General features: G+C 46.4%; 1 protein-coding gene across 1 annotated transcript; it reads left to right on the top strand.

Annotated features, from left to right (window-relative positions):
- Positions 1-1,682: 1,682 nt before the first annotated feature.
- On the top strand, positions 1,683-7,136 carry ETV3L (ETS variant transcription factor 3 like). Its single transcript, XM_060120319.1, has 5 exons — positions 1,683-1,746; positions 1,841-2,078; positions 2,334-2,523; positions 2,953-3,073; positions 6,676-7,136. The coding sequence occupies exons 1-5, from the start codon at positions 1,683-1,685 to the stop codon at positions 7,134-7,136; spliced, it is 1,074 nt and encodes a 357-aa protein (XP_059976302.1).
- The last annotated feature ends 16,189 nt before the right edge of the window (positions 7,137-23,325 follow it).

Below are 23,325 nucleotides of genomic sequence, written 5' to 3'. Positions count from 1 at the left end.
CATGTACCAGCAGTGCTGGCATCACCTAGGAGCTTGTTAGAAATGCAGAATCTTAGGTTCCACCAAGTCCCACTGAATTAGAATCTGCATTTTAAAGAGATCCTCAGGTGACTCTTATACACATTAGAGTTTGAGAAGCACTGCTACAGATAATTTGTTTCAAGTCTTAAGGCAGCACGGTATATGAGAAAGTGCCGTGGATTAGGAATGGAGGGTGGGACGACCATACACCATTGTCAAGTCGCTTTCCGTCTCTGAGCCTCATCTGGAAAGTGTGGAGGCTACTCCGGATAAGCCCTCACATGCCTCCAGACAGGACGGCCTAATAAGTTCTGGTTGAGAACAGCACTCGCCTCATGCCAACTGCATCAGAGATGGAAACCCAGAGCCCAGGTGGTGTGAGCCAGTCCCCTGTGCACGAGTAGTCCGCTGCGCCCGGGCCCAGCCCCAGGAGCAGGCCTCTCATTCTCCCATCCCTCCTCATCCCCTGGCCTATCAGTTCATCTTGCACTAGTGACAGTAGAAGTCAGCTTTTCGCACCATTTCCTCTCCTCCCCTCACCTGCATCAGGCAATCTTACTAGGGCTCGTTCCCCAGTCTTCCCCCCATCTCAATGCCCACCCCCATCCCACCCCCAAGCCAAATTGGGAACCAACAAGATTCCATCTTCCTTGCCCATGGTTCATTAATTCAACAAATATTTATAGGGCTTCCCTGGTGGCGCAGTGGTTAAGAATCTGCCTGCGAATGCAGGGGATGCAGGTTCGAGCCCTGGTCCGGGAAGATCCCACATGCCACGGAGTGGCTAGGCCCGCGAGCCATGGCCGCTGAGCCTGCACATCCGGAGCCTGTGCTCAGCAATGGGAGAGGCCACAACAGTGAGAGGCCCACGTACTGCAAAAAAAAAAAAAAAACAAATATTTATAGAGTCCCTGTGAGTACAAGGCCCTGGGCTAGGATGGGTTCTGGGGAGCCAGTAGGGAAGAAGACAGCCAGGGTTCCTGACCACAGGGAGCTGACACTCTGAAGGGGAAGACAGATATTAAACACATAGTGACACCCTTGATAAATTCATCACCATTCATTGATTCTACCAACAATCATTTCTTGAACATCCATGATATGCCAGGCGCTCTGCTAGGCACTCGCGACTCCTCAGTGAATAAAACGCACAAAAATCCCTCCTCTTCTCAAATGTAAAATTGTTCTAAGTACTATAAAGGTGTGGGTTTGTGTATCTGTCAACTCCTCGCACTCAAGGTTTAGAAAGAGCCAACGATTACTTACATTTTCACTTGTCTCCTCCTGGGAAAAACCCCAATCCTGTTAAGCCCTGAGAAAAGGTCTCATTGTCTAAATCCCCCAGCGGCGGCAGGACCTAGGACCCTCTGCATTCCTCCCCATCTATAAGGCGGCTCAGCCTCAAGCTCCAAGCCCTGGGTCAGCCCCTGGCCAGTGAGGAGGTCCCCAGGGGAGGCTGGGCCCAGCCTGGCTATGGGGGAGCTTCCTGCCTCAGACCCTTCTCCCCTGCCTCAGTCTCCCTTTCCTCCCCTAGTCTCTTCCCTCTCCTCTCTTTCCTTCCTCTTTCACCTCCTTCTCCCCTGCCTTCTTTCATTTCCTCCTAAGAGGGGACCGTTTCCCCCCAAGACGCAGACACAGCTCTTGCTCCCCCGGAGTGGACAATGCACTGCAGCTGCCTGGCTGAGGGCATCCCTGCCATCACCTCCCGTAACTTCTGGATCTCAGGTGAGCCTCCGCCAGGTGTCCCAGCTGTGCTCCAGCAGTGCCCCAGAGGCCTCGGGAGCAGTGGGATGGCACTCACTCCCCCTCTCCACCCCAGGCCTGGCCTTCCCCGACTGGGCCTACAAAGCCGAGTCATCCCCGGGCTCCCGGCAGATCCAGCTATGGCACTTCATCCTGGAGCTGCTGCAGAAGGAGGAGTTCCGCCATGTCATCGCCTGGCAGCAGGGAGAGTACGGGGAATTTGTCATCAAGGATCCAGACGAGGTGGCCCGCCTCTGGGGCCGCAGGAAGTGCAAACCACAGATGAATTATGACAAGCTGAGCCGGGCCCTCAGGTGAGAGGAGGCAGCCAACGTGGCCAGACAGGGCAGAGTTCAAAGAAAAGAGCTGTGGTTTCTGGCACCCCTGTCAGATTCCCGCCCCTCCAAGGCTTGGGAAATGCTCTGGAGTACGGTAAGATGTCCAGTGGTTATCCAGGAACAGCTCGGGGTTTGCCTTGGCAGCCTGGGGACGGGGGATGTGGCTGCGTCTCTGACTGCATCCTCCCTGCCACTGGGCCCACCCTTTATTCTCAACCTTGGAATCTCCAGATATTACTACAATAAGAGGATCCTGCACAAGACCAAAGGCAAGCGGTTCACTTACAAGTTCAACTTCAGCAAGCTCATCGTAGTCAACTACCCTCTGTGGGAGTTGCGGGCACCGCCCTCCCTCCACGTGCTGCTGGGGACCCCTGCTCTGTTTCGACCAGCCCTGGTGCCCATGGGTTTACAGAGTGAGGTAGGCGTGAAAGCTGGTCCTGTCCCCAGAGCTCCACCAGAACCTGCCTCTCTGTCCAGGAGGCCCCCAACCCTCCTCTCTGCCTCAGGGGCCCATCAGCTTTCAATGTTCTTCTCCCCCTGCATCCTAGTCCCTGAGTGTCCCGGGGGTGGGGGTGATACTCTGAATCACCCCTACATATTTAACGACCCCTATAGTAGAGTACCTGCCTATGAGAGAGGGCAACTCCTTCTGTTCCAGGATCACAGGGAAGGGGGTGAGGGGGTCTCAAGGGAGGGTCCAGGACATGTGGGCAGTGCTGACTTAACAACCATTCTGAGAGTATTTCATTATTTTAATGACCGGTCATTAAAACAAACAATGTATCCTGGGGAATACGTGCCAGGGAGGGTCCATTCAACCCCTGAGCCTGCTCTCCTCACTCCCCAGTTCCTGCATAGCAGGCTGTCCACCCATCGGGCCATGGCAGAGCAGCTGGCTGGACAGCGGACCCCTCAAGGACCACCAGAGGCCTCCGGGGACAAGAAGGGAAGCGGCAGCATTGTCCACCGTGAGTGCTCAGGACTGGGGAGGGCCCAGGGAATCTTAAGCAGAGGAGGGGAGGACCCCTTTTTCTTTTCTTTTTTTTTTTTTTTTTTTGCAGTACGCGGGCCTCTCACTGTTGTGGCCACTCCCGTTGTGGAGCACAGGCTCAGCGGCCATGGCTCATGGGCCCAGGCGCTCCGCGGCATGTGGGATCTTCCTGGACTGGGGCACGAACCCGTGTCCCCTGCATCGGCAGGCGGACTCTCAACCACTGCGCCACCAGTGAAGCCCGGGAGGACCCTTTGGATTGAGCACATAGGTGAGGGGGCATGAGTCAAATGATAGGTCATGTATTCATTCAACAAACATTTATTGCTCACCAGCTATTTACTAAGTGTGGGGACCCAGAGATGAAAGATGGCTCTCAAGATGCTCGGACATCAGTGGGGAGCAGAGATGGGAGGATGGTCAGTGACCAGTGCTGAGATTCAGGGAAGCACAAGGTGCTATGGGAATGCAGATGAGTTGGGGCTTCCTGGAGGAGGCTACACCTGAGCAGGTGAAGAAGATGGAGAAAGATGCCCAGGCAGAGGGAACAGCATTTGTGAAGTAAAAAGCTGCTAGTGTGTGTAGTAAATCCGAAGATCCGCTGATAGCTTACATGGTGAGAGTAAGGTGCGTGATGGGAGTGGGGACAAGGAGGCAGGTGAGAGACGAGGCTGGTGAGGCAGACAGGTGTCTGGGCACGGAGGGCCTCTGAAGCCATGCTGAGGGGGCTTGGACTTGATCCTGTGGACAGGAGGGACCCAGAGGGAGAGGCACATCCAGATGTTCATTTTGCAAAGACAACTTGGGTTGATGCAGGGTTTGGGATGGAAGAGGCATACAACTGATGTTGGAGGCTTTGAAGATCATCTACGCAGAGGACGATGGGGACAGAACCAAGGCAAGGGCCATGGGTGGAGAAGGAGGCCCAACTGAAGAGAGATTGGGAAGATAAACTTCACCCATTCATTCCCTTATTCACTCATTTCTTCTTTCAACAAATAGCTCATGGGCTCCTGTTGAATGTGCCAGGCCCTGTCCTAGGGCCAGGGGTGCCAATGTGAGCAAGACTGCCTTTATAGAGCTTGTAGACAAGAGGGGTTTTGTGGACATTCAGTTAATAATCCAACAAGTAGATAAGTAAGGATAATTGTGCTAACTGATACAGGGAAGTTCAGGGTGCAGCCGGGAAGATTTCCTTGACAAAGTGACATTTGAGCTGAGACCCAAAATGTAAATTGGTGCCAGCTTAGTTCAGAGGGAGAGAGGAGAGCATAGCAAGCAGAGAGAATAAGGTGTGCAAAGGTCCTGAGGCAGGAAACAGGAACCAGGAGGAAGCCAGTGTGACAACACATGGTGATGGAGGGGGACACGGCAAAAATGCAGGCAGAGGCCAGTTCTTCCAGGGCTGTAAGCTGGGAAGAGGCAAAGTCAGATTTTCTGTGAAAAAGATCACAGAGACACTTGACCAACACAAGACTCTTCTGCAGAGGCCCAAGACCTCCCTCCACTTCTGGCAATTTCATGGAACAAAGACCCATGGCCCTCACCCCACCCAAGCGCAGCTGAGAGCCCAGAGGTCCCACCTCCCAGAGAATGCACGGCACCTGGGTCTGGGTCCTCATGAGCGCAGCCAAGGCTGTGGGCGTAAGGCAGCCCAAGACCTGCTAGGACTCGTAGGGCCACAAGTCTGGCAGCCTGGAGCAAGACAGCACCTGAACACCTCTCTGTTCTTCCACCCACACCCACCCTGGGAATGCCTTGGGCACAGAGCTGCTCTCTTTGGGAAACTATGAGGGGGAAATCAAAAAATATTCCCTGGGGAGCCCCCGCTTGGCGTGAGGTATTTTGCACCTGCCTGCCCTCTGTGGGTACACAGGCCCTGCCTGTGCTTGGGACCTGGGGCACACTAAGCAGCTTTAGGTCACTGGGAGTCTGGTAGCAGCCACATGCCCACTTCTGGATCCGGATTCCAGAAGGGTGTGCCAGCCCTTCACTCCACCTTCACTCACAGCATTTGGTGTCAAGAGAGGAAGCTGCTTCTGGGCAGAAGAGTGGCCAGGACTACTGAACCAGGGGCAGAAGCTGCAGGACCAGAGCTGGGAAGGGACGGGGAGGGGTAGGAGGACTCTTAGAACCATCTTCTCCACGTGCCTACTCAGCTGTGGGACCCTGAGGGGGGACACTGCCCCCAGGAGCCCCAGGGGACACAACCTTCCTGGGGGAAAACAGCCGTCTTCACGTCATCTAAGGACCCAAGAAAAGGATAGTGACCTAGGAGAAGGTACACTCTGGCAGGGGTCTCCACGCTTTTCCTCATGAAGGATCATTTTTACTATTTTCCCCTTTCACAGATCCAGCATCAGAAATATTATTCCTACCAAATAAATCGGATGAATTAAGTAATAACTAAGTTGTTTTTCCAGTTTTTACTAACTATAGCCCTGCTGATGTCATCACCTTGGGTTGATACTTGCTAAGAAAAAATGTGGAGCTGGAGTTAGGTTTTTTGAACTATAGAAAGTGGTGTGAAGTTCTATATAATCATCCCCAGAGATCCCAGGCTAGGAGTCCCTATTGCAGAATCCTGGGGAAACAGGGCAGATTTGGAAGGAATGGAAGGAGGGATGGCTTCTTGGAAGAGGAGAGCTATAGGCCAGAGCCAACCAGAGAAGGGGAAGGCTGGGGCTGACCCCACATGCTTGGCCTCACAGCTCAGCAGGCCCCAAGATGTTGCTTGATCTTAGCTGGGAGCAGGGGGTTTATGGATGAAGGAACCGAGGACTGAGAATTTAAATGACAAACCCAGGGCCACACAACTAGATCTTTGCCCAGCTAGAGTAGAACCAGAGTCCTTTGCTGCAGGGACGAGGAGAGTGAAGAATTGATCCATTGAGTTATGGCAAAGAATATCCTCATTCATTCATCCAACACATTTTTATTGAGCACTTAATACGCGCCAGGCTGGGTTGGATCCCAGGATCCAGAATAAAACAGACACAGTTCCTGCCACCACAGTGTTGGGAACACAGATATCAAATAATCACACAAACGACTCCTGATTCTGAGCAACGGGCCCTGGAGGAGAGTACCAGGAAGGATGAGGGGGGAGTCCAGGGGCTCTCACCTAGGCTGGGAAGGCTCAGAGGCTTCCCCGAGGAGACGACATTTACGATAAGATGTGAGGCAAAGAAAAAAGGAAGGTGCACAGGTGAGGAGAGAAGGTTTCAAGCAGGAGCAAAAAGAAATGGGAGGGCTTCCCTGGTGGCGCAGTGGTTGAGAGTCCGCTTGCCGATGCAGGGGACACGGGTTCGTGTCCCGGTCCGGGAAGATCCCACATGCCATTGAGCAGCTGGGCCCATGAGCCATGGCCGCTGAGCCTGAACGTCCGGAGCCTGTGCTCCGCAACGGGAAAGGCCACAACAGTGAGAGGCCCGAGTACCGCAAAAAAAAAAAAAAAAAAAAAGAAAGAAATGGGAAGTGGGCAGAGAAAGGAGACATCTCCAGCGGTGGGGACTCGCTGACCCTTTCTCTCTCTCTCTCTCTCTCTCTCTCTCTCTCTCTCTCTCTCTCTCTCTCTAGGACTTGGCTCTACCCCAGCCCCCTGCCGGCTCAGCCCTTGCTGCCATTTGGGGAGCCCCCAAGACAAGCCTCCCAGTTTTGCCTCCTTCACCCCTCCCCTGCCACCCCCTGTCCCCTCTGACTGGCCCCACCTCTCAGGGCCTTTTTTGCCCCCTGTCCCCGCAGGGCAGCACTTCCCAGGGTCCTCCATGCCGGACACCCTGCTCCCAGGACCTGCAGGGGCCCCAGCATCCCGGCATTTTCCCGGCCTTCCTCTGTTGGCCGGGCTGGCGCAGGGGGCTGGGGAGAGGCTCTGGCTCTCAAGCCTGAGGCCCGAGGGGCTGGAGGTAAAGCCTGATCCCACGATGGATCCCAGGGAGGGCTTCTCCTCAGAGAGGCAGGAACCCTACATTGTAGAGGAAAGTCCTGTGACCCCCAATCCAGAGAACTTCGAAGCAGTGTGGCCCTTGGATCCTACTTAATGGGGGAGGAAGATGTGAAGTGGGGGGGTGTCCCCCAAACTCCATCTCACCTCTTATTTACCTCCCTTCTGGCTTTGCTCCTTCCCCTGGCTGGAAACAGCTTTAAATTGTAGAACGATCTGAAGGAACGGAGTTGCACGCAAGGAGATGTGGGGCATCGCAGGGAAAAAGCATATGTGGGGATGGGGAAAACTGAGGCAGAGTGCCCCCTCCCACCAAACTGCTAATCAGATTAAGGAGACATTCTTAATCTCAACTTTTTTTGAGGGAGAAAGGGAATAAGGTTTCCATAGGTTTCCATCATTTGAAAGACCCTATACCTACCCACATGAGACAGGAAATTAAGAGTCTAAGTTGGGGAAGGGTCAGGAGTTGTTTTGTTCCCCGAGTCTCAGGGCAACTCCTTTCTTCGCTGGGGCCCTTGTCCCTCATCAGGCTAAGGTCTCCCCTCTCTCTCCTGCCCCTCCGTGCAGCTCTCTCCGATCCCTCTGATTTCTGCGACCCTGGGAGCTCCTGTCCCTTCCTTTCCCCAAGACCCAAGCAAGTGGGGTCAGGAGGGATGGGCCTCCTCAGCTCTGTAATACTTCACTGCAGACCATGAATAAAATGCCCTTGGCAAACCTCCCTCTTGGCTGACCATCCCCTGCTGCGTTCCTGCTGCCCTCTGATCTGGTATGGAGTTAAACACCACCCAAGATTCCTGATGGGAAGGGGGGAGGGGGGGTTAGGAGGAAGAGTAGGAATCAAGCCAGCCACTGTCCTCCCTTCTGCTGCCATCATGCCCCAGAGAGAAAGGCTGAAACTGTAGCCTGAGGAGCCTTCCTGGCCAGTGAGAAAACAGCGTCAAGGAAGGAACCTAAGAGCAGAGCACGGGTCTTCACAGAATGACCCCCAGATCCCTGCCATGGACCTCTGAGCAGTTTTAAGGGCTGGGGATGAAGGAGGGAGTTGGAAGGGGTCCCTCTCCCTCTGCACCCCAGGTCCAGAGAATGACAAGGGGAGCCAACTGAAGCATCAGGTGGCCGGGGGAGGATAGAGAGGGGTCTTTTGCTCAACCAAGGAAAGGCCAAAAGAGAAGAATGTTCCAGGAGCCAAGGCAATGGAACCATATTGCTCTCCTATCACTAGGCTGCCAATTACAGGTTTAGGATTTGTCTCCACTTTCTTCTCATGATGGAGAGCAGAAACTAAGGAAGCACAGAAGGTCCCTTTGTCCATCATTTGTCCCTGGCCCTCATCCAAAGAGTAGGGGTGCATCCCTCTCTCAGAGCTCCCTATTCATTCTGCTACCTCACTGCCTCTCAGTCCTTTGTGGCAGGCACATGTTCTCATGGATGGACTGGGGAAGGAGAGACCCAGAGTAAGGCAGGGCTAAGCCCCCACCACACAGAAAGGTTAAGATGAGCAAGGAACCCAGCTCCCAGGCTTCCAAGCAGGGTATAGGCCAGGAGAAAGGATCTGTGAGTGGGCTTCATCACAGTCTCCCTCCCTTACCCCAGATGCCAAAAAAGGGGACCTCAGAGTGTCGCTCCCAGGAGATCCTAGGAGCTATAGTGAAAACTGCTTCTCACTTGCTCCCAAAGTCACAGGCCCATCCCCAGCCCTACAAGAAGGACGAACACCCAGCCTGGGGCTTTCCCATCATCCTGTCCAGTTTGGGGAAACAAAGAGCTAGTGTTGTCTGCTGTGGCACAAAGAACTGGATCACACTGTCATAGGGTTTGGGTCCTGTTCAGAGAGGCCAGCCTCGGGAACAGGGTCCCATAACAGGGACCCCCATGTACCTTCTGCCTGACCCCCCCCTCCTCTTCAGAAGTTCGTGGTTGCTATGACCCCTACGTTTCAGGCAATGAAAAATGCTTTGTGGTCACTTTTCTAAATTTTCTTTTTAGAGTAGGTGAACCCAGGAGACTGAAAGCTCAGCTTCAGAGGACATAAATTTCCAGGTGTGCACTCTGCGTTTTAGACAACAAATTCAAGGAGAGCAGAGTTTCTCAACCTCGGCACTATTGCCATTTGGGGCTGCAAAATTCTTAGCTGTGAGGAGCTATCCTATGCATTGCAGGATGTTTGGTATATCCCTGGCCTCTAGGTACAAGTAGCACCCTCCCCCAGCCTCCTCTTCTAGACCTGGTGAAATGTTCCCCCCAGGGGAAGAAACTGTGCCTGGTTGAGAATCACTTAAGAAAGGCTTCAGCAAGTCCAGATGTTCTGGCAAAGATGGGACCCAGGCTCCACCAACGCGAAGAGAACTGTTGGTTTACACGTTGCAAGAGTGCCCTCTGGTGACCAGAGTCAACACCAGTGATCCGAAGAGTTCAGAGCTCAGGACCAGGCTGGGTGGGTAGAAACCATGGGGGGCGCTATTTGAGGTGAAGGGGTGATGGGCACCTTGGAGTCTTCCGAGGGGAGGAAGGGAGTTGCAGGATAAAAATATTTTATAAGAACCCTCCTATTTCAAACCCCATTTGCAAATCATGGACTAGTCACCAAAGGATCCACAGGTCTAATGGGAAAACAGAAGGCAGATTGTCAGTTCCTCTGGTACAGTCGGGTGCAGCCATCAACGCTGGACATCACACCCTCTAGCCCACTGGGGTCATCAGCGTCCTCTGAAAAGAGCACGGAGCAGATGCTCAGCCTTCTTCTAGGAGGGGTGGGAACCAGGGCAAGACACAGCAAATCCAGCTCACCAACCCCTGCTCCCAGGCCCTGGACTCTGTTGCACCAAAGGCAGGGACAGAAGCACACTTGGGTTCCAGCAGAGTTTTAGGGCGTCAGAACTCCCAAGCTTCATGAACCAGACATTAGTAGCCATAAGGGACGTTTGAGATCATCAAGTTCAACCTCCTAATTTTACAGGCCCAGAGAGAAGAAGGGACTTGTTCAAAATCATACATGTAGAAGAGCCAAATTCAGAACATAAATTTCCTAATTATCAGTTAATGTTCTTTCCACCTCACCATAATCACATGGATTGAGACTTCAAGAGGCCCTTAAAATTCCTTAGAAATAAGAGCAAATTATATACTGAGAGGGAAGATTTTAAAGTTATTCCTGTGTGATTTTTTTCCTCTTTTTCAATAAATTTATTTATTTTATTTATTTATGTTTGGCTGCATTGGGGTTTTCGATGCTGCGCACGGGCTTCCTCTAGTTGCTGTGAGCGGGAGCTACTCTTTGTTGCGTTGAGCGGGCTTCTCACTGCGGTGGCTTCTCTTGTTGAGGAGCACGGGCTCTAGGCACGCGGGCTTCAGTAGTTGTGGCTCGCGGGCTTAGTTGCTCTGCGGCATGTGGGGTCTTCCCAGACCAGAGCTCGAACCCGTGTCCCCTTCATTGACAGGCGGATTCTGAACCACTGCACCACCAAGGAAGCCCCTCTTTTTATTTTTAATTGAAGTATAGTTGATTTACAATGTTGTGTCACTTTCAGGTGATTCAGTTTTATATATATATATATTTATTTATACATATATATATTTATTTATACATGTTATTTATATATATTATTTTTATATTCTTTATTTATTTATATATATTGTATATTATTTATATATTTATTTATTTATATATTTATTATTTTTTATATTCTTTTCCATTACGGTTTATCACAGGATATTGAATATAGTTCCCTGTGCTATACAGTAGGACCTTGTTGTTTATCTATTTTATATATAGTAGTATATATCTGTTAATCCTAAACTCCTAATTTATCCCTCCCTGCCCCCATTCCCCTTTGGTAACCATAAGTTTATTTTCTATGTCTGTGAGTCTATTTCTGTTTTATAAATCAGTCTTGTGTAATTTTTAATATGACCATAGTAGCAAACATTTTCCTTTTTGTGTGCATTTTGGTGCTCGATTACATATTGTCTAGTTCTGTCATCTAATTGTCTGATTTGCATTAATATGGTGTCCCCATAAGGTTGGTTTTCTCAGGGTGGTGCAACACACAATAGTTAAATGGAAGGTGTTTTGTCACTGGAACACTTGATTAGCATATGGAAGAGGCCTCGGACATTTCAAAACAAAAACAGAAGCAAAGTATTTGCTGCCCTGAATCATTGCTGGCAATGAGGAGAATCCCTATCCTCTCCCTTTTTCCCCCCCAATGAAGACTCTGACCAAGAGGGGAGAAAAAATTCAAGTACCATATATGCTTTATACACACATACACACACATATGAACACACACACACACATATATATAATTCAACAAGCATTTCTTAAATGAGTGCTACATGCCAAACATTGTGCTGCCAGGTTCTGAGGTGCCCTTGAGACCCTTTCATCTGTGAAGGGTCACAGACAGCGTGGCAGGAGTCAGTGCCTTGCATGGAACATAGGTGACTTGGCCGGGGAGAGGAGGGTGGGGCGTGGCCGGGTCAGGGCTCGGCAGTCACGTCAGGTGACTGAGCACTCGAGAGGCAAGGTTTCGGCATACATGTGCAACACCTAATTTAAATGTGAATTTTGTTTAGTAATCAACCTACTTTTAAAATACATAGAAGTAGGCCGCTCTTACCTTCTGAGATGAACTGCATTATCCGTATGGAATGTGTCTCTTTAAATAAACTTGTTTCCAATAAAATAAGATAAAATAAGATAAATAAAATAAAATACCTAAAAGTAAATCTCAAGAAGTCCTTTCTAATTACCAAACACAGAAAGCCAAGCAACATGTGCCAATTGTTTATAAAGTTATCAAAACAGATATACAATTCTGTGATCTCTTGTTTCATCAAACATTACTTCATAAACACTTCATTATGTATTTGTAATTAATGTTTGTTTGTTTGTTTTTGTTTTTTTTTTAGCTGCATCGGGTCTTAGTTGCAGTACTCAGGCTCTTTGTTGTGTCACGAAGGCTTCTCTCTAGCTAAGGCACGCCAGCTTAGTTGCCCCACGGCATGTGGGATCTTAGTTCCCGACCAGGGATAGAACCTGCATCCCCTGCATTGGAAGGAGGATTCTTAACCACTGGAACACCAGAGAAGTCCCTGTAATTAATGTTGATCATCTTAACTGCGGCAGACTATTCCATCATGTTTATATAACATATATTTTACCATTACCCCTTTGGTGGGTTTTTTTCAGTTGTTTCTTGTTATTTGTTTTGTAAATAAAATGTTTTCAAAACTTTTGTCCATAGTTACAATCTTTTTCTTTCTTTAAATTAATTCTTTGAGGTTCGTTCCCAGGAGTGAGATAACTGGGTCCAAAATTATGACATTTCAATGGCTTTAGATACATATTGCTCAACTGTCCTCCCAAAAGATTATAATATTTCAAGCAGCCACACTTACACACTGCTTACTATGAGCCAGCTGTGTCATAAGTGCTTCAGATACATCAGCTCATCCAAAACCCACAACAGCTTTAGGAGGTAGACTCTATTATCATCCCATTTTACAGACGAGGACACCAAGTAGAGAGGTAAAACAACCTGTTCAAGGTCACTTTCCTGGCAAGTGGCAGAGCCAGATTCAAATCCAAGCCACCTGGCTCCATAGTCTTGCTTCAAGTGCTGGCCTATGATGCCAACTGAAAAGGATGAGCTCCCCTGGACCCTCAGCAACTATGACCTCTCCCCTCCTTCCCCCACTTTTATTTTTTTTTATTTTTTATTTATTTTTTTTTTTTTTTTGCGGTACACGGGCCTCTCACTGTTGTGGCCTCTCCCGTTGCGGAGCACAGGCTCCGGACATGCAGGCCCAGCGGCCATGGCTCACGGGCCCAGCCGCTCCGCGGCATGTGGGATCCTCCCGGACCGGGGCACGAACCCATGTCCCCTGCATCGGCAAGCGGACTCTCAACCACTGCGCCACCAGGGAAGCCCCCCCCACTTTTATTAATAAGAGTAAACTGTTACTTCACTCTTCGGTTCTTCAGTTTGTCTTAAATGGTGAGGACAACTGAACATTTTTATGCTCGTATGCCATTTATAACTTGGACTCTCCCGCTTTAAAATTAGGAACAGGGCTTCCCTGGTGGCGCAGTGGTTGAGAGTCCGCCTGCCAATGCAGGGGACACAGGTTCGTGCCCTGGTCCGGGAAGATCCCACATGCCGCAGAGCGGATGGGCCAGTGAGCCATGGCCGCTGAGCCTGCGCGTCTGGAGCCTGTGCTCTGCAACGGGAGAGACCACAACAGTGAGAGGCCCGCGAACCGCAAAAAAAAAAAAGAAAAAAGAAAAAAAAATTGGGAACAAAGGCTACCTCACTAATACAATATTTGAAAGATAGTTTAAATTCATATTATGGCCTGTTAAGGATAAAGGTAGGAAATAGGGTTAGTCAAAAAGAGAGTTTTTCATAAGGATTTGAGGAAAGGGAAGAAGAAAATGTTCCAGGCACCAGGTTAGGAATCACTTATTTAGTGTTAATTACTTATCATAATTACCTATAAAAGTAATGTATCTGGTCACGTGACTGGGAGCTATTAATTCCATTTGAAATGTTAATACTATCACAATTAATACTGTTTATAATTCTTTCATTGCTTTGTCCTTAACCTTTCAGAGACTCAGACCAGTCAGAGCAACCCACCAGGGGAAAATTGAGTGAACACAGCAGTAATTACCTGGAAGGTTCAGCCTGAGGAAAGCAAGCAATGGGTAAGATTTGGTTTCTGGGCCAGAGGTTTTCCATCCAAATGGAATGAGACCCAAACAGCACAATTACCGTGGACCATTGCCAGGAACTTAGAAATGAAGCCAGAGAGATCATGTGTCCAACCCATCTGTTTTTCAGTTGAAGATTCAAAGGTCCCCAAGAATAAGTTGTCCTGGGTCACTTGGAACAGCAAACCCTGGGTATCAATCCCTATATAATCAATCCCACTCACTTTTCCTACCCCAGCTTGCCATGGATTGATGGAGGAAATCCCACAACTGCAGGACAAGGTGCTACCATGTAGCTGCCCTCATCTGGGTCCTCACAAGTCTTTTGCTGATCCCAGGTCAGCTCTTAGCATCTGTTCTAAATCATCTCTTACCTATATCCCGCTCCTTTCCTCTTAGTCTACTCCACTTCCCGCTCGAGGCTTCCCTCCCTTGCCCTGGTCCTTTTTTCCAGTCCTAGGAATGGATTGTCTCCCCAGTGATGTAACCCCTCCCACCTGTACAAAGCAAGGAAGGTCAGGCAGGTGTCAACTCTTGTGCCAACTCTAATTAACTGTCTGGGGCCACAATTAGGAAGCACATAGTTGAGAAGGATTCCAAAGTTGTGTTGGGGCTTAGGAAGGGAACTGGTGCCATGTTTTTCTGTGACTTCCATATTACTAAATCCAGTGACCGCACCTTGGTCCTTATCTTATTCAACCTCTCCTCTGCATGCAACACTGTTGAAAACCCTTTGTTCCATTAGTTGCTAAGATCTATCCCCTCTCAATTCTCCCATTCCTAAGACTGTTCCTTTTCAAACTCCTTCCTGGGCTCCCCTTTGCTCCCCCACCTCCAGTGTTCTCCAAAACACTGGCCACAGCTCTGCTTATCCTACACATGCTTCCTAGATGGTTTTAGTTTCGTCTTGTCTCCTTGTCTTAACTACCACAACATCTGCACAGCCGGCACTGACCTCTGACTCAAGCTTCAGACTCATTGGTCCAGCTGCCCACCGAGCATCTCTGCCTCATTGTCCCATAGGCAGCTCAACTGTATCATGTCCCAAATGGAATTCTTTGTCTTATCATCCAGTGCTGCTCCTCACTCCCCTTTTCTCTCAGTTTCTAACTTTAGTTAATGACACCACAATTTAGCCGATTACAACCAAGTAGAAACTAGAGTGTCAGGCCAAGCTTTTTTCTCCCTCACTTCCTACACCTGGCTAGTCACCAAATCCTACCAGTTTCACCTCCTAAACATTTCTCGAATCTATTGTTTTCTGGACAATGTTACACTGACCTAGTTTAGGCCCCCACCAGCCTCTTAGAGAGTCTAAGCTTGTCCCTTTCCAATCCATAATCCATACTTCCAGGACGTTCTGTTTAAAAAGCCAGTCTGATCATGAGACTCAAAACCCTTCGGTAACTCCCCTAAAAGGAAAAAAAGGTCTTTGTATCCCCAGCATTGGTAATTTATCTGTATTATAATGCCATTTAAATAGATATAGGCATAAAACTAGATATAAATATATACTTACAGTACATAAAACTATAAAAGCAATGGCAATTTACCAATTAAATAGAAACAAAACTAAAAAACCAATACATTTAAAAATAATAACATTAATTTATTGTGACAGATGATGTTTGCTGAAACTAATTGCTGCACAAAATGTGATTGTGGAACTGATCCGTCCAGCACAGGGTCTCTGGAGTTTGGCGGGCGTGCAATGACTCACTTCTCCTACCACTTTTCTCCGTTGGAACTTCTGCTAACCCTTTGTTCACTCAGCCTGCTGGGAGACATTTGGCCTCCCGGAGGCACAAATGTTTCATTTACATACTGAGTCCTCCTCTGTTCTCTTCTCATTAGCTGAGACAATTAAAGCAGCGCTACCTGGTGCCAACTCATCACAAAGACAAAAGCAAATGCAGACACTGAAGTCATTTGGCAATTTAGGTTATAAAACGCCACCCAGTTGATCCTAAATGATTGTCTCATTTGTTTTTCATATTATTAAAAGTAAAACACAAAAGTTAACCTTTCTGCAGAAATTCCATTGACTTCGAGTTGAGACCTAAAGAACCAAGTCCAAGTTCAATATAGCACGGGATCCAGGAGCTCACTGCTGCACCTGCACAAACACTCAAGAAATACTTCTGCAGCCACTTCCCACCACCCACTTGACATCCTGGTGGTACTGAATTGCTTGTACCTCTGGGTTTGGGGTGCCTGCTTGTCCCATGGACCGAAAGGCCCTATCTTGTCCACTGCTTAAGCTAACTCCTGCTCATCCTTTAGGATTTCCCTCAGAAGCTCTTTTTTATCCTATAGGTAGGGTCAAATAGGTCCCTCCCCATCTCTACAGGGCTAACACCTAGGCAGGACCTGGTCATGGCAGCATGAAACAATGGCTGCTGAACTAAAACCCAGGTTCCATGTTGTAGTAGTGGGAAACTCTCAGAGTGGCTGGGCTGTAGAACTTGCTTCAGTGATCCTTTGTGACCTTGGACTTGTCATTGCATCACGTTGAGTCTCAACTGTCCCATCTATGAAACAGGGACCATACAGATAAACTCACACAGGTGCAAAGTTACAAGGGAATTCGATGCAGCATGGTTTCAAAAGCAAAATAATGGAAGCAACCAAAATGTCCACCCGCAGTGTTAAACAAATTAGAGTACATCCATAAAATGGAACACTGTGCACAGACAAAAAGAAAAAAGAAGCACCTTGTGTACTGATGTCAAAATACCTCTAAGATTTGTTTTAAGAGGAAAAGTAGGTACACAGCAGTATGCATGGGATGTTATCATTTGTCTAGAAAGGGGGAAACACATATTCATGTTTACTTGATTAGGCATTTGTAAAAAATTGATAAACAGAAACCTCAATTAAATGGAGTGGGGAGACCAGAAGGGGGAGCTCTTACTCCCTGTGATAACAGCAGAGCCCAATAGGAAGAAGAAAGACACCTCTTCTTTCCTGGAAAGCCATGGAGTTTTTGTTTACTATAGCCCTCTCAACTTCCTTTTCCTCTTTATAAAGATTGTTCTCCTTCCCTTGCGGTTGGCGGGACTTGCAGATGGCTCGCCAAGGTTGCAATTCTCTGCTGATCCTGAATAAACCCATCTTTGCTGGCCAAATATCTAGCAGTCTATTTGTTTTAGGTCAACTCATTTAAACGTCTGGAAAAGTAAACAGAACTAACAACAAAGGTTACCTATTGGGGAGAAGGAAATGCATGGCTGAAGGACAGATGTGAAAATAGATTTTTCACTGCAAATATTTTATACTTAAGATTTTTAAACTACAAGATTGTATTATTTATATTAAAGTTAAATAAATTTTTAAAGTAAATAATATCTGCCATAACTACATCACAGGATCAAGTAGGAAGATCAAATAAAAATTGTAAAAGCGTGTGTTATTATTGTAAGGTGTAAAGCAATAATGTCATTTTTGTGGTGAAGCTAATATCCTATAGTACTGCTAATAATTATAATGACAAATATGTCACATACCTTCCCTTCTCCAAACCCACATCCCCCCAATACATACTCACTGGGGGAGGATCAAGTTTTACTATCATTTTACATAAGAAAGGAGACTGAAAAAAGGAAAATGACAATTAGACTGAAACATGATCTTATACCTGCTTGTAATATGGAGGGTCCCACATCTGAACACGCCCCCCCAAAAGCCCTCTAAAGGCATCCTCTTCAACAAGAGCCTGCCTCCTTCCTACCCTCCCTTTCCATGCCCTACCCCTACCTTCTCATGGCCCTCACATAATCAGGGGCTCTTCTGCAGCTGGTCTCAAACATCTACCATCAATTCCACACATCATTTTCTTGTTGGCCTAGTACACACACTGAGTCTCATGACCTTCTCTCACTCACTCTGACATCCTCACAGAAATCTCAAGGCTGCAAAACCCAAATAGCAGCCTTACAGCAGACTCCACACACAGATACTGGATGCTGACTCCTGAGACCCTCGACCAGCCCAGCTCATCAGGATGAGTCACTTCTGATGGTCTTCTGCTTCTTGTTCCTCTTCCCCTTTGTCAAATGTCTCAAAGAAACCAAAACTGGAAGGAAAGAATGCCAAGGTTTGCTTTTGGAGAGCAGCCAGGTACCACCCAAGTAACACCCCAGTAATGAACACAGCAAGGGTTTCCTATGATAAGAAATTCCACACTGAGCCTTATTCAGTTAAAGGTATGACTGAAGAGACCCTAATGAAATAGTTAAACATATGAACTGTGGTCATATGTTTATTCATTCAACAAATATTTACTGAGTGTGTACTAAGTGCTAGGCACTGGACTAGATAATGGCATACTAGTAAACCAGCTCTCCAAAAACAAACCAAAAAAATCCCTGATTTGAAGCATTAGCCAATTACCAGGGTGTAAATACTCCCACCATAGTCAATATCAAGCTCTGTGACATCTCTGAATGTGGAACTGGAAAGAAATGGGCTCAGTTTGTACAAGCTGGCTCCAGCACACCACTGGACAATGAACAAGATACATACAGACCCTACGTTCATGAGCTTATACTAATAGTATAACAATAACTAACATTTGTTGAGTGCTTACTATATGCCAGCTAACATTCTAATAACTTTATAGTTATAAACCATTAAATTATTACCAAAACCCTATAAGGTTCACTTTTTTTAAATTTGGAATTTTTGGAATATTGACCCCTTTATCACTTTGTAATGCCCCTCTTTAGCCCTGACAACTTTCCTTGCTCTGAAGTTGGCTTTGTCTGAAATTAATATAGCCACTTCTACTTTCTTTTGACTAGTATTAACATGGTATATCTTTCTCCAACCATTAATTTTTTTAATAAAAAATAATTTATTGTCAACAAAGGAGATATATACAACAGGAAAATAGGTGAATCTTTTTCATTTACTTTTAACTTATATATGTCTTTATATTTAAAGTGGGTTTCTTGGGAGTTCCCTGGTGGTGTAGTGGTTAGGACTCAGTGCTTTCACTGCTACGGCCCAGGTTCAATCCCTGGTCAGGGAAGTAAGATCCTGCAAGCTGCACGGTGCAGAAAAAAAAAAAAAAAAAGGGTTTCTTTTATATAACACATAGTTGGGTCTTGTTTTTTGATCCACTCTGACAATCTTTGTCTTTTAATTAGTGTATTTAGGTCGTTGACATTTAAAGTGATTATTAATATAGTTGGATTAATAGCTACCATATTTTCTATTTGTTGCCCTTGTACTTTGTTCCTATTTTTGTCTTCCACACTTTTTCTGCCTTTTGTGGTTTTAATTAAACATTTTATACCAGTCCATTTTCTCTCTTCTCTTAGCATATCAGTTGTATTTCTTTTTTTTACTTTTCTTAATGGCTGCCCTAGAGTTTGCAATATAACACTTACAACTAATTCAAGTCCACTTTCTGGTGGTCCAGTGATTAAGACTCCATGCTTACACTGCCGGAGGGATGAGTTTGATCCCTGGTTGTGGAACTAAGATCCCACATGCCACGTAGTGCGGCCATAAATAAATACATAAATAAATAAACAAACAAAAAAACTGCTTCACAGGTAGTGCAATATCTCATAATCATAAGATATTCCTAATTCCCCTCTCTTGTCCCTTGTATCACTGCTGTCATTCATTTCACTTATACATAAGCACATATATATATATTTGTGTGTGTGTATATATACATGCATACATAATCAAATACATTGTTGCTATTATTATTATTTTGAACAAAATGTTACTTTTTAGATCAATTAAGAATAAGAAAAATAAAGGTTTTTATTTTACCTCTGCTTATTCATTCTCCAGTGTTATTCTTTCTTTATGTAGATTAAGGTTTCTGACCTATATTATTTTCCTTCTCTCTGAAGAACTTTTTAAAACATTTCTTCCAAGGCAGGTCTAATGAAAAAAATTTCCTCAATTTTTGCTTGTCTGAAAAAGTCTTTATTTCTCCTTCATTTTTTTTTCTTCTTCATTTTTAAAAGATATTTTGCAGTGTACAAAATTCTAGGCAAGTGGGTTTTCTCTCTTAACACTTTAAATATTTTACTCCACTCTCCTCTTGCTTGCATGGTTCCTGAGGAGAAGTTAGATGTCATCCTTATCTTTGCTCCTCTATAGGTAAGGTGTTCTCCACCACCCCCATCCCAGCTTCAGCTTCTTTCAAGATTTTTTCTTTATCTTTGATTTTATGAAGTTTAATATTATATGCCTAGGCATAGTCTTTTTTGGCATTTTTCCTGTTTGGTGTTCTCTGAGCTTCCTAGATCTGTGATTTAGTGTCTGACATAAATTTGGAGAAATTCTCAGTCATTATTACTTCAAACATTTCTTCTGTTCCTTTCTTTCTTCTCTTTCTAATACTCCCATTACGTGCATGTTACGTTTTTGTATTTTTTCACACAGCTCTTGGACATTCTGTTCCATCTTTTTCAGTCTTCTTTCTTTTTGCTTTTCTATTGTTGTATCCTCAAGCTTGGAGATTCTTTCCTCAGCTGTGCCCAGTCTACAAATGAGCCCATCAAAGGCCTTCTTCATTTCTGTTACAGTGTTTTTGATCTTTAGCATTTCTTTTTTGATTCTTTCTTAGAATTTCCATCTTACACCTTACATTATCCATCTGTTCTTTCATGTTGTCTACTTTTTCCATTAGAGCCCTTAGCATATTAACCATAGTTTGTTTTTAAATTCCTGGTTTGATAATTCCAACATTCCTGCCATATCTGACTCTGGTTCTCATGCTTATTCAGTCTCTTCAAACTGTGTTTCTCGCCTTTTAGTATGCCTTGTAATTTTTTGCTGAAAAGTATACATGATGCCCTGGGTAAAAGGAACTGAGGTAAACAGGGCTTTAGTAACGTAGTGGTAAGGTCTGGTGGGAGGGGAGTTTTTCTATAGATCTATGATTTGGTCTCCGTCTTTTAGTGAGCCTGTGCTCCTGGACTGGGAACTTCACCAGGGCTTCTCAAGATTTCCCTCCCCTAAAGGGGGCTGGAGTTGGATATTTTCCCTTCCCCCAGATAGGTTAGGCTCTGATAAAACCCCAGCAGCTTAAGCCCCAGTAAAGTAGTTTCTCCTGAGGGCACACCTTATTAAGACGGACAGACTACTCTAATGTATTTCTCCTCCCCGCCACCTACCAAGCCCCAACCCTCTGCCAGAACACAAAGGGATTTTTCTCCATTACTCACTGTGAAGTCCTAATAGGGCTCCTAGAGGCAAAACTCACAGAAATGGGTGCCTCCCACTCACCCATGACTGGGTCACCCTGCAGTTTTTAACTTTCAAACTTGTCCACACTGAGCCTCAAGCAATTTGTCAATTACAGGTCAGGTTTTCCTACCCCAGCTCTGGTTCCAATGGAAGTTTCTGCTCATGGGTTTCTTCTCTGGTAGATGTGAGTCTCTGTATCTGTGTATCTATTTCTCCAACTTGGGAGAGCAGCAGTTTGCCCTGTGACTTCACTTATTTGGTAAATCTAAGAATTGTTGATTTTGCATTTTGTTCAGATTTTACTTTTTAAAATTTAAGATGGAATGGTAACTCTAAGCTCCTTACGTGCCAGGCTGAAAACCAGAAATCAACCATCTTTTTTTTCCCCCTCATAAAACAAGAGTGAGAAGGGATATGGTGGGGAACACTTGAGGCAAGTGGGGAGATTTACAAGAGTTGCTATGGAGAAGAGGGGAGGAGTTGATACCGCTCAGAAATACACAGGATCACAGGAATTCATGGTAAAAGACCATGGATTTGTACTAGTGTTAAATTCCATGGTTGGGTGACTCCCCAGCAGTCCTCAGCAGAACAGACGTAGGGTCAGAAAAGGGAGACAGATGTGCTGCTCTTGGGTTAAAGTTTACAAGAGAGCAATGCATTTGAGAGCGTCGATAAGTGAGTTATTGAAGTGATAGATCATAAATCTAGGCCGATTGACTAGAGAAATTGGAGGACGGGTAGGGTAGGAAGTTGTAGCCAAGGATATTGAACTTAAAGAATCAGGTGATAATAAGGCCCATAATATGGCCATAAGAGTAAGTGGATGGTATAGAGCAAAAGTAAAAGGAGTTGAACATTAGAAGGTCAAAGCACGTAAAGAGCTTGAACATTGGACAGTCATTTATTTTGACCCTGGAACTGTGCAAGATGATGGTAGCATCCACGAGTTACAGAAAGGCTATGAGCAAGATTCCAGAATCTTAGATATGACCAGTTCCTTATATGTCAATTCCCTATATAACAAATAGGAGTAGATAGTCGTGTAGTTAGACGGTAAGAGTCTCAAAGAGGATGGAAGACTTAATGATCATCTCTTTGGGCTTCCATTTTCTCTTCTAGGAAAAAAAGGGGGATGGATTAAATTGGGTCATCTCCAAGAAATTTCACAGCTCTAAAAATCTGTGAACCCCTGTCTAGAAGATGACAGCCTAGAGGTGGCTCCCCACCTCCTGGTACAGTACTCCCTACCTTTGCTGTCCACACTCTGCTGGGATTCTCGCATATCAATGCTCAGCTTTTCTACACTCCTCAGTCATAACCATGGGCTTCCCTGGCTTGTGGGCTGAGCTCTACTACCTAAACTCCATGGACACAACCTGGGTGCTCCTTGCTGTCTGTGCTAACCTGGCTTACCTAGCTTGGTCCATCTGCTTAGCACATAAGTGGCACTCTTTATTAACAGTCCATCTTTGTACCCATAGCCTCCATATCCCTCACTCACTCACCTCTGCTCAGATAAACTGGTTCTTTGCTGACTCCTTTCTATTGAGCGAGGCATATGGGATCCTAGTTCCCTGATCAGGGATAAAACCCGTGCCCCCTGCAGTAGAAGCGTGGAGCTCTAACCACTGGACCACCAGGGAATTCCCTTTTTACTGGGGGGAGAGGGGTATTTGTTTTATTTATTTATTTATTTATTTATTTATTTAGGCACCACCATCTTGAAGGTTTGTAACACCATAAGGAAAATTCAACGCTTCCAAGGGCTTCTCCCAGTACTACCTCTTATTTGATTAGAGTTGCCCCCTTCATCCAATGCCCATTTTACTCCAATTAATTTCTGCTCCTCCATCTTCATTCATCTTAGAACTGAATTTTTGCCTGCCCCACACATTCATTCTGGGACTCCCATTTCCAGCTTCAGCCTTCAGCCTATCTCACAAGACACCCCTCCAGCCTCTCACTTCTATCCTTCATGTTAACCCACTTTTCAGAAAAGGCCAGGTCTTTCCCCCTCTTGGAGTCTTTTCAATCTTGGTGGAGAATCTCTCTAGTTTGACTGCTATGTGCTTACCAGCTGTGAGGATTAGTGAGGCATCAGAATAGTCTGGCAGCCATGCTGGGCTCTCCCTGAAGCTGCCATGCCCGCTTCTCAGAAACCACCAAGCAGGGAGCCCATCCTGCCAGCAGAGAGCTGCAGGCAGCAGCAGCTCCTTGTGACGTCCCTCTCAAAATTCAGGCAGGAAGGGTCATTATGTGTGCAAGTCCTTGTGCAGGACTCCCCAAAAGCATCCAGTGAAACTTACTCAAGTATATAAAGAAGTGGTCATCAGAATATCTGTGTCTT

Source organism: Mesoplodon densirostris, chromosome 2 (genome assembly GCF_025265405.1).
Source record: "Mesoplodon densirostris isolate mMesDen1 chromosome 2, mMesDen1 primary haplotype, whole genome shotgun sequence".
Lineage (NCBI taxonomy): Eukaryota > Metazoa > Chordata > Mammalia > Artiodactyla > Ziphiidae > Mesoplodon > Mesoplodon densirostris.
The sequence above is the reverse complement of the archived record's forward strand: the minus strand, read 5'-3'. Positions and strand labels throughout refer to the sequence as shown.

Coding starts and splice junctions, on each gene's coding strand:
- ETV3L (XM_060120319.1), top strand. CDS start 1,683: ATGCACTGCAGCTGCCTGGCTGAGGGCATCCCTGCCATCACCTCCCGT. Junction 2,079..2,333: donor AAGCTGAGCCGGGCCCTCAG/GTGAGAGGAGGC, acceptor TGGAATCTCCAG/ATATTACTACAATAAGAGGA. Junction 2,524..2,952: donor CCATGGGTTTACAGAGTGAG/GTAGGCGTGAAA, acceptor CTCACTCCCCAG/TTCCTGCATAGCAGGCTGTC.